We start from the raw sequence: 12,440 nt of genomic DNA on the forward strand, positions 1-12,440 counted from the left end.
AGAAAAAATATACCTTTTTGATCTATATATACATACATACTGTGACGAGTCGGCTGCCTCCCCCCTGTCCATCATCACCACCCCGTCCCATATTCGCCGCCCTTCACCAGGCTCCCGACAGGAGTGGGTGTGTGAGAGAGGAGGGGCGCTGAAACAGCCAGGGCTGGCGGCGTGTGATGAGGCGCACCTGACGTGAATAGAGCCTCATCACTGCCGCCGTTAAATGCCGAACGCGCCTCTCCTCGGGAGACCGGTCTCTCCCCCGTGCATGCACGCTGGTGTCCTCGTGGGTCCAGGAAGGGAGCGTCGAGGAGGACTGCCGCACCCGTTAGGCGGCTGACGGGCCAGGATGCCGGGCCGCCGAATCCCCCAGAAGCGCCGGGATTTCCGAAGATGGACGAAGCCGCGCAAGAGACGCCGCCGCCACTCGCTCCCGGCCCCGAGAGGGGAGCGCGTGCGGCCACCGGACTCCGCCCCTTCCCTGGACCCTTCCCTCCTGAACACTGCCCTCCTGCACAGCCCCGCAGCACGACGAGGACACCAGATCCCTGTTTATTTTGGACACTTTTCCCCCTTTGGACACTTTATTTTAATGTTTTGTTTAATAAAAAACCTCTCCGAGGCTTGACGCCACGCCCACTGTGTCTGTCGTTGGCTCCTCCCGCCACAATACATATACAATATATATATATTTACATACATATTACACATACACATTTATATATATATATACATATATACAGTCATGGCCAAAAATATCGGCACCCTTGGTAAATATGATCAAAGAAGGCTGTGAAAATTAATCCGCATTTGTTAATCCTTTTGATCTTTTATTTAAAAAATTCACAAAAATCTAACATTTCATTGGATAATAAGAACTTAAAATGGGGGGAAATATCATTATGAAATGTTTTTCTCTAATACACATTGGCCACAATTATTGGCACCCCTAGAAATTATTATGAGTAAAATAACTCTGAAGTATATTCCCATTCATATTCACAATTTTGCGCACTCCAGGGTGATTATGAACATGAAATTATCCTGCCATGGCTTCCTGTTTCACAGAAATATAAATAGGAGGGAAAACAAAGCCCAAATTCCCTTAATCATCCATCACAATGAGAAAAACCAACGAATATATTTCTGATGTGCAGCAAAAGATAATTGAGCTTCACAAATTAGTGAAGTGGCTTTAAGAAAAGAGCTAGAGCAGTGAAACTTCCCATTTCCACCATCAGGGCAATAATTAAGAATTTCCAATCAACAGAACATGTTACAAAACTGCCAGGAAGAGGATGTGTGTCTATATCGTCCTAATGCACGGTGAAGAGGAGAGTTTGAGTGGCTAAAGACTCTCCAAGGATCACAGCTAGAGAACTGCAGAAAATAGTTGAGTCTTGGGGTCAGAAAACCTTAAAAAAAAAAAAAAATCATCAAACAGCACCTACATCACCACATGTTGTTTGGGAGGGTTTCAAGAAAAATTATCCTAGCTCATCCAAAAACAAACTCCAGCATATTCAGTTATCAGACATGACTGGAACTTCAAATGGGACTGGCTTCTATGGTCAGATGAAACTAAAAAATGAGCTTTTTAGCAGCAAACACTCAAGATGGGTTTGGTGAACACAGGGATAAAAAGTACCCCATGTGTACAATGAAATATACTGCTGTATTTTTGATGTTGTGGGCCTATATTTCTGCTGGAGGTCCTGGACATCTTGTTTAGACGCATGGCATCATGGATTCTATCAAATACCAACAGATAAAAAAATCAATAAGTGACTGACTCTGTTAGAAATCTTATAATGGGCCATGTTTGGATCTTCCAACCGTACAATAATCCAGACACAAACCTCAAAAACAACACAAAAATGGGTCACTGAGCACAAAACCAAGCTTCTGCTGGCCATTCCAGTCCTCTGACCTGAACCCTGTAGAAAATGAGTGAGGTGAACTGAAGAGAAGAAGCACCAACATGGAGCTGTGAATCTGAAGGATCTGGAGTGATTCTGGATGAAGGAATGGTCTCTGATCTCTTGTCAGGTGTTCTCTAACCTCATCAGGCATTATAGGAGAACATTTAGAGCTGTTAAACTGGCAAATGGAGGTTTCAAAAAATATTGAATAAAAGGGTGCCGTTAATTGTGGCCAATGTGTATTTGAGAAAAACATTTATTTCATAAAGATATTTCCCCCCATTTTAAGTTCTTATTATCCAATGAAATGTTAGATTTTTGTGATTTTTTTTAAATAAAAGATCAAAAGGATTAACAATGCAGATTAATTTTCACAGCCTTCTTTGATCATATTTACCAAGGGTGCCGATATTTTTGGCCATGACTGATATAATATACATAATCACTTTTTAAAATAAATTAAACATTCTCATTTGTAATTTTCCTTACATCATTCTCCAAAAAGTTGAACATGCTCCTCTCAGCGAGTTCTTTGGATTCCTCAAACTTCTCCACAGCCTGTTTGATCTCCTCATCAGGAATCTTGCCTTGACGTTTCTTCTTGTAGTCAAAGTCTAACCGTCGACCCTCCAGTTTCTTCAGATGATGCTATCAGGAAATCACATGAGATGTAAGCATGTACTTCACTAACCTTAAACACAAACTGCAAATGGACAAACTGCTATCTGTAAGTGATAGTGTCTGATAATAGAAGGAGTCAGGGAAATAAAATGAGTAGTTATTTGTTTGGTCAACATAACGGCCACCATAAGGGGGTGACATGCTCCATGTAGATTTAGGGTGCTTTCAGACCTATAGATTGTTTGCTTTGTTCCGAAACAGGGATTAATTTGTTACATTGTTGCATTTTCTTCTTGGTTCGATTCGCTTTCACACGGCAACATTGCAAAGCGTACCAAACTGTGTTTATGCAAGTCACATGTGAGTAAAGCTGTCCTCTTATTGGTCAGATTTCACTTGTTTACGTTCCTGTTACATTTATATAGCGCTTTTCTGGGTACTCAAAGCGCTTGACTGCTAGACACAAAAGACACTGACTACTGCTTTTTATATAACATATTTCCCGTTATGAATTATGATAGCGCTTGGTTCATTGGTCCGTTGGGTCGGATTGCTTTCTCACTACAAACAAACCGCTCCAGGGTTCGTTTGAAAGCATGCCGAGACCACCTCTTCAAGGAGGTCTCGGTATGCTTGTTTAGTCCGCTTTTGGTGCGCACCCGAGTGCGATTGCTGCTTTCTCACCTGCCCAAACGAACCGCACCAAGAGGGAAAACGAACTCTAGTGCGATTCAGCCGAACTAAATGAGGCAGGTGTGAAAACACCCTAAATCAGCTTTTTCTAGGCCACTGATGTGCCTGGAGTATTCATCTTATGTATATCTTTTCAAGCCTCATTTCAAAAGGTTCTTTCAGGTATAAAACATTTTAAATGCAAAATTGTATTGAACCTTTAATAATTCTTTGTTTAAAATTAAAGGTTAATAAAAAAAATAGCCAAACAGTGTCGTACCACAATCTCTTTGAGGTCTTTGTCTTGTAGAGTCTGAAGTGGGTCAATGAAGTTCTGTTTCACATTGATATCAAGGGCATCTTTAATATCAGCCATCTGCTTCATGGCTTCACCAATGTCCACCAGCGCAGCTCCTGAGAAGAGGAGGCAGACATAATATTTTGACTTTCATATAAAAATAATGAAACATTTAAATGTGTAGAGAGAGAAATTCAATGAAAAAACACAACATTTATTCCATAATCACATTATAATGCCTTTTTGCGATAATATGATAACCCAGTGATTAAATACTTTACAAATGAAAGGTACAAAGCACCACAAGGTGTCAGAGTTGTGTTCAAATGCTATAAGTACAGCAATATTGCAGGAAACAGTGTGCAAGATTGTGTGACTCAAAGAGAGATAGAGTTCTTGAGATCAACCAGCACTCCTTCGCGTTGCAGTGGGATTTCCGTAACCGTCGGCCTGTGGTTCATGTCTGTGCATGCATGCACTTGACTGTCGGTATGTGTAGACGTTACCGAAAGTGGACTCCTCCCCCAGTTCCCGTCCATATCGCAGCATGCAGTCTCCTAAAAGCCCTTCAGTCTGCGGATAACCCGTCGTCTTCACCTGCCCTCTGATTTTAGACACGGTGTTGAGCATTCCCAGTTTGGCTCTTGATGCTGTGCGGATACACGACATACACTCATGACCAAACCAGAAATCATAACACTGCACTCCAAACATAAGTCACTGACTGAGAAATTATAATAATTTAGTAGCATCAGGAGGCAAAAGGCAGTGCCTACTCAAAAAAAAAAAGAAATAAATAAATACTGCATGAGAAAATAATCAACAACACCAAAAAAACAAAGCAATTTCAAAATACAAGATTAAATAGTATGTAAATCACTTTTTCCAAAGTATTGCGCAACAGTGATGAAGCTTCAAAGGGAGGTGAGTTTACTGTGTTCTTCTCATTGAGTAAGAATCATTTTAATGAGATAATGGGCAATAATCATGTTTGAACAGGTCAGCCTGAATGGATCAAACTAGTAATAATGGATTTAAATAAATTTGTTAACAACTTAGCCACGCAACATTGTTGATTAAGTTTAAATCAAAATGCACAAAAATAATTGTGAGCTTGAAATCTTGAAAAAGATCCACCTCCATCATGCCATGAAGTGTTAACTAAGGATTTGATGACTGATGTTATGGGTTTTAACTGCATTATTATAGTCATTTTTAAGCAATCTAAAAATGTTAAAGTTTGGAGTCAGTAAGATTTTTTTTAAAGACAGTAATGTGGTGGCTTTTGCCGGTGCTGTGAGGAATCATTCGTAATGTCTTGGAGTTTTGATGCCAGAAGAGACTTTATTATCATTTAGACAATAAGGCCGAGACAACTCTGCAGAGCAAATCTCCAGAATCTTCTCTTTTATACAGTTTTTTTTTCTCCAAACTTGTTCAATACATTGCATACATGTTTGTCATGGGACCACGATGTAGCCAGGACGCCTTAATTTTATGTTCCGTGAAAATTATGTTCCCATTATATATTTGTCCTAAGGGAAAAACAGGACAAGCAGCTTCCCTCCATGTCTGCACTTCTCATACATATTTCTATACACGCAGGCAAATACACATGATTATAATAGTTGAATATGTTGATATATAAATGGCTATATTCACATTGATTATACTCAAATAATTTATATTTAGATGAATAAGTAATAACTTTTATTAATTATCAATAGGATTGCTATTTCATATAAACGCTGTTCCCCTCAACTTCCTATTCAGCAAAGAATCCTGAAAAAAAAAAAACAGCTCAACTGTTTTCAACATTAGCAATAAAAAGAAATGTTTCTTCAGCAGTAAATCAGCATATTATAATGATTTCTGAAGGATCATGTGACACTGAAGACTGGAGTAATGATGCTGAAAATTCAGCGCTGCATCACAGGAATAAATAAAATTTTATAATATATTAACATGGAAAACAGTTATTTGAAATTGTAATAATATTTCACAATATTACTGATTTTACTGTATTTTTGATCAAATAACTGCAGCCTTGGTGAGCAGTTTAAAAAACATATTTTGATTTAAAAAACACATGATAATTTTTTTTTTAAACAATGAAATTTGTAAATATAAATACATAGCACGGCAGTATAAACATACTATGTTATTACAGCATTGTTCACATTTTGATGAGTATAAGCTTAGTGTTTAACAAGACTTCCACCCTGTAATCAAACTAGAACCTACTAGTCCACTACACAATGCTGCTTAGTAGGTGGTGTTAATAATATTTAATGACTCAGTGAAATCATAAGTGTTATGAATATGTCAGATCTGTGATTCATACCTGGGTTTGGCTGAAGGTATTCTGTGGTTTTCGTAATAAGTTCAAAAACAGACTTGTTGGTGACTTCTATTTTCTGTAGAGGTGGGAAAAGGTAAGAGTAAATATGTGTGTCATATAAATCAGGGGCTCATTTCTGCAGTTTTTTTTCTCACCCGCTCCATTTCCATGAAGTCTTCTTCAAGCTTTGTCCCTTCTGCACCGCTTATCTTCTCACTCAATAACTAGAAAGAGACATAGAGAGAGAGAGAGAGAGAGAGAGAGATATTAGATCAGAAACAGGAAGCAGTGACATTAGGCAGGAAGAAATCGCATATTGTTTCTCTGTGCACACACTGGGGTGGGCAGAAGAAAAAAATAAATCAATAAAGAGCCTCCATCATAGCTTATTGTAGAAATGATACCTGATGTCACGGGTCTGAATTTAGTTTTTTGTGTGTGTTGAAGCAGCAGTGATAAGACGATAAAAAAGACTGATATTTCATGATGCACTGTTATTAATATTGTGATTACTTTTCATTTCAAATATGGTTTCACATCACTTTGTTTTAAACAATCATTATAATATCAGCTATTTATAAGTTATCAACCATAACAAGTACAAAAATGATTATTAATTTATCTGTGTTGGTGCACTACTAGACTGACTGTTGTGACTTTAGAAACACACACAACTAGGTTAAAGTAGCTATCATTATGTAACACTGTCCATGAGTGGCCACGCTAAAGGAAGAGGAGTTTGTGTCAGTTTGTGAATGGGCTTCATGTAGCGCCACTGGTTAACTGTACGAATGGTGCTAAACATAATAATTCAGACTAGTTATAAGCACCACTAATAATCACTAAGAGGATTAACATATCTTGCACCACAAAATGAAACAGGTTAACATTTTTGTCATGCAGGTCAGTGAGAGAACAGATTTGAAAAAAAAAAAAAAGGGAAAAAAGATGACAAATTGAACAGTGCATAGTCAAAGGAAATATAATGTGCAGTACATATATGGAAAATGCAGATTTTTAGTTTTGGTTTGTACTTTTAATATTTTCAACTGTGCCTTAAAGCAGGTTCATTTAGAGTCAAAACTTTTCAGAACGGTTTGAGCGTGCTGACAGCATGCTGTGCTTTAGCCTGCTAAAAATCCAACATTTACACGCCAAGAATGGTAAAAGCATCTGTAAAAAATGCCTTCACATTCAATTATAAAATAAATCCAAATAAATTCTGTCAGACTTCAAACCCGAATGTCAACGTGCAATGCTGTTCATCTATTTTCCTTCCATAATCTGAGTGAAGGATATTAAACATGAAAGAAAAAATGATTTAAATGTCATCACATTAATTGGATCATGGAGCCAGGATGTTAAGAGAGATCCATTTCATCAGTTGAAAAGGAAATGCAATTATATTTGAATGAAAAATTTAAAAGATTTGTTTTTCCCTGCACACTGATGGATTGCACAAAATAAAGCCTAAATGTTTATATATAAAAAATAGTAAAATTGGTCCATTATGATTTCATGTTGACTTAAAGCATATTTATTAACTAAATATCTGTCAATTACATTATTGAGAGGCTGCAATTATCTGTGTATAGCACTAAACCTGTTTTATTATACATATAAACTTGACTAGCCACCAACTAGATAATTATGAAAACGCGTAGTTTTTCCACACCTAACGCCCCAGTTGTCTAAGCTCAGAAGTTCATCTGTTTCAAAAATGGTAATTATACTAAGCACCGACTGCGGAGGCTGTTCAAACACCCACACGAAATACTCGCACTGTTCAGAACACGCTTGTAATGTCAAGAAAAGCAGAAAGAGTTATGAATCAATCACAGGACTGAATCGGATCAGATGGCTCATTTACTTACTGAACCATAGGTTATGATGTCTCAGAATGATCTAGATCACACTGACATATTCCAACAAGAAGAAGTGCACTTCAACTATTTAAATGATGTACTTATTTTACCCAAAAAATGAAGCGTGGCATGTTGGAAACTAAGTAAACCTACCCTTCTAAAATTAATACACTAGATGGTAGAGTACATAGTGCATATTAAATCACAATTATTGTAATTTTAGAATTTATTTTTACATTTCATCAGAATTAATGCACTTTGACATTGATACAAATCAAGAGAATGTCAACTTGCATGCAACTTGCAGAAAACTGCATAAATGGCCAGATGAAAGAAAACAAATAAAAAGACTTCTTACACTGTCATTTGAGAAAAATATAGCATATTTTCAGATCATCAGCTCTTTTCTCAGTGCAGAAAGAGTGCGTGTGCATGGTTGCCAGGTTGAGATGATTAACTAAAACCCTGAGCAGAAAATGATGGGAAAAAAAGCTCTGATTGGCTGAATTAAACTCTTGACATGTGGTAACCGCAAACATGAAAGCCCTTGGATCCTTGTTACTAATGCAAGATGTCAAATGAAAGGCTTTCTGAAAAAATATAAATAAATATCACAAACCATTATGCTTAATCGAAATAAGCAAAAACAAATCCTGATTAAAATACGATGTATCTTGCAGACAGAATTTGGCACCCAACTTTTTTTTGTTTTTGTAATAAATACAATTCTTTTTCTGTAACCTGTTGAAAGATTTTCATTATCATTATCATACATCATAATGGAACAGAGCTGTAGAAATGTTTTCAAATAGAGGGAGATTCAACAACTGCCAAAAGATTTTCCAGTGTTTGTAACAAATCATTTGTGGTATTAAATGGTGTTTGTATGTTATACTTAAAAGACAAATATTTAAAAAAGAAAAACAAATTGCAAAATTACATGAAGCAAATTGTTACATATATAAAATAATAATAATAATAAAAAATAAATATATATATATATATACACAGTAAATAAATACATTGTTAAAACGATTTATAAACAATTTATATAATTAAAATATTTTTAAGTAATATATTTTTAAACTATTTATCTATATCTAGACTAGACAGATATAGCAAAAATAGCTTTGTAATTGTTTGTAACCCAATTTCGGGAATAAAAGATCAATGAAAATCATTTCTCTTGATATGACTAGGGATGTGCACTACGACTAAAATCTCTGCCGTTTAAAGCGTAACTGTGTAACTAGTTGACTAGTCTAAAAGTAAGAAACCCTCAGAAGCCAGTCAAAAACACTGTATATTCGATCCATTTGAAAGAAGTATCTAGGATTATTTGACACTCATAGCTATTTAATTTTCCGAATTGATCTTATTTACCATCAAATGGTTAAGAATTACAACACTGATGGCAACAAAATCAGCAGATGTCATGAATGAAATTGAAACTTTACTCCCTGACAGCAGGTGGCGCTTTTGGACATGCAGAAATACAGCAGTTACCTTGGTTACCACTGTAAACAAAGCAGCGCTGTGCTTATAACACTATTTTATTAGGCATTATATGGATACAACATGAAAAATTGTCAATGAAACTTTTCTGAATAAAGTCGGTTCCCTTTCATTCACAATGTTTCCCCCTTTAAACTCCCACACCTTTCTCATCATGAAGAAAACGCTTGCATGCAATGTCTGAAGTGAAATGAACTGATTTTGTTTTCTGCTCAGGATATTAACTTGATGATAGTATAACAACCCACTGCTACTTTAAGGCAGACAGAGGCCTTGGTCTCATAGCAGTTCCACAGACACTAAAAAAAATGATAATTTCCTCTTCATGGACAAACATACAATTCACCGAGGAATGAACGAAGCGTTCCTCTGTTTAAATGAGGAAGGAAATTGCTACAAGTCCAGACAGTGATGACACTCACTCCAGCAGGTTGCACTTTCCCTTGCAAACAAACATTGTGTTGTGGAACAAACACCTAATAAAATCAAGGGCAGACATATTCAAAGATGCAGACGCTTGTTAGAGTCAACAAGTGAAATGAAAGTTTCCGTCTGTGAGGGTGGAAACTCACAGAAAGCACATGCAAACCAAACTCTGACCTGGATTAAAAAAAACATGATAGATAGCAAAGCGCTCGCTAATTAGTACCGACATACAACCGTGTGACACCTTGTAAAACAGAGACTAAGAATAGAAAGAGTGATAATGTCTTTCAAAGCAGCGACTGCTTTACTGTGATCTCTCCAATTAGACTCCTGCGATGTCACCATGAACCAGTCTGTTTAACAGCAGCACTGGATAATCGTCTGGTGAAAACAGATTAACTTGCTAAAGAGCGAAGGTGGAATAAATGTGTCCATGTACCAAACATTAATATCACTGATCATGTTCACAAAATAATCCTGGAACCATCTGACTGATCACTACACAGCTACTTACCAGATAATGTCTAAATAGTCATAAAATATTGATTTCATTCTTTATCTTAGCTATTATATATATATATATATATATATTTTTAATTATGTCATTAAATCAAAAATCAAAAATCAAAAGTACATTAATAGCGTATACAAATTATTTAGTTATTCCGTATTTGAAATGATGCAATTCTACATTATAAATTAAATATTTTATGTCAATCTTTTTTTGTGATACAACAAACATGAGAGTAGCACTAATACATACAGGACCGACTGTCAGTTACAGCATTGGCTTAATGTCATTATTAAGAAATATGCTGAATGCTGCAATTGCACAGAAAGCTGTATAATGAAATACTGTTCATTTGTATTGTACTAATCTTTTTAATTTCGCTGATGGTGATATAAAGCCTAAGCATAAGTGGTTTCTTGTGGGTTCTGATGGGGTCATATAGGCAGCAAACACAAATGCAAAATGCACGAACTGTAGACAGTGTGTCAGTCCACTGGGGTTTAAACAGCTGGTGTGTCAACATAACCACTAACTTTCCCAACATTCAACCCAGAAATTAAAATCTTAGAAACATCCTTAACTTCCCCTCTGAGAAAACAGATGATGATACAGTTTAGAAATGAGGAAGGTGATCTGAAATGAAGTCTTCTGATAGGAATTAAGGATATGTGATGTAACTCGATGATGTAAGATGTATTGAGACAAAAGATTTCTGTTGAGCATCATTTAGGAAGATAAAATGCACTCTTAACATGACTTTAACAGTAATTAAGTGATTCAGTAATATTGGGTAACATCAGGCCCCTTTGTGCAGCACACAACAGTATAAACCTCCTACACACTCAGAAACACACTGACATGCAAACCTACGCAAAAGGCAAACTGTATGCAGCACAATGCAATATAGTTCGGCAAATAAAATTTAATATTTCATATTAATATAATAGCAATATTGTTGATATACTGCAAGGTTAAAGGTGAAAATTTAGCTCCTAAGTCCTGCTGAACTTGTACAAAAAATAGCTTGCTTAGTTAGATGTATAACTTAATATATAAATTCATTTATCTATATGGCAGAGGAAAAAACTAAAGCAATATTTCACCCATAAAAGAAATTTAGCTGAAAATTTACTCAACCTCATGTCATCCAACATGTAGATGAGTTTGTTTCTTCATCAGAACTGATCTGGAGAAATGTAACATTACATCATTTGCTCATCATTGCAGTGAATGGGTGCCGTCAGAATGATAGTCCATTCTGACGGCACCCATTTTACCAACAGCTGATAAAAACAGCACAATAACGCCACACCACTCCAGTCCATCAATTAACATCTTAGTTTGGAAGAAATCCAAACTTAACATCCATCATTAAGGTGTTTCTGGCACTTGATCTGTGCATATCGAGAATATATAAGTCGTGACGTATTGTCAAGTATGGTGACCCATACTCGAAATTGGTGCTCTGCATTTAACCCATCCAAGTGCACACACACAGCAGTGAGTAGTGAACACACACACACACACACACACACACACACACACACACACACACACACACACACACACACACACACACACACACACACACACACACACACACACACACACACACACACACACACACACACACACACACACTCAGTCGTGGTATTGAGGGTGGAGAGAGCGCTGGACATTCACTCCCCCACCTACAATCCCTGCCGGCCGGGGACTTGAACTCGCAACCTTTCGATTACGAGTCCGACTCTCTAACCATTAGGCCACGACTTCCCCATATATAGATAAATCGTAATTTAACCTATAGTAATAGTTGGAATTTAAAAACGTCCTAATTTACTTACATTACTTGTGGATTATTGTGATGTTTTTTTCCGCTGTAACATCAGCACAAACTGTTCCTCTCTAATAAACCACAATAGATTTGACCTGACCCTCTGAACTGTGTGTCGCCGATGTTGGGCGGCAGTCTCACAACAGCAAGCAACACTACCGCTGTGTTATTTATGTAAGGCCATTACACACATCTCAAGAGCACAGGATGAAATGAAATGCACATCAAAGAGCCTGACACACAGTCGTGCGAGAACACAGGACATTTGCAGCAGTTTGATTCTAAAAGGAAAATTATGAATGATAATGTCAAACATCAAGAAAATATTCTAAATGTTTGGCTTGAGTAGTTAAAAAAGTGATTTTGTGTGTATTTTAAATGTACTGCACATAATATTTCAGTTCTACTTGACAAAACAGGCAAAACATTTGTAGA

General features: G+C 36.7%; 1 protein-coding gene across 1 annotated transcript in view; it reads right to left on the reverse strand.

The window, feature by feature from the left end:
- Positions 1-12,440, reverse strand: part of LOC306858371 (endophilin-A3-like) — a 43,962-nt gene that overhangs the window by 4,763 nt on the left and 26,759 nt on the right. The window contains exons 2-6 of the mRNA XM_079398881.1: positions 6,010-6,078; positions 5,858-5,930; positions 4,020-4,163; positions 3,496-3,629; positions 2,412-2,570 (exon numbers count right to left, since the gene is read on the reverse strand). Coding sequence (XP_079255007.1) covers positions 2,412-2,570; positions 3,496-3,629; positions 4,020-4,163; positions 5,858-5,930; positions 6,010-6,078 — 579 coding nt within the window. The remainder of the gene's footprint in view (positions 1-2,411; positions 2,571-3,495; positions 3,630-4,019; positions 4,164-5,857; positions 5,931-6,009; positions 6,079-12,440) is intronic.

This window comes from Barbus barbus (assembly GCF_936440315.1).
Source record: "Barbus barbus genome assembly, chromosome: 1".
Taxonomy (NCBI): domain Eukaryota; kingdom Metazoa; phylum Chordata; class Actinopteri; order Cypriniformes; family Cyprinidae; genus Barbus; species Barbus barbus.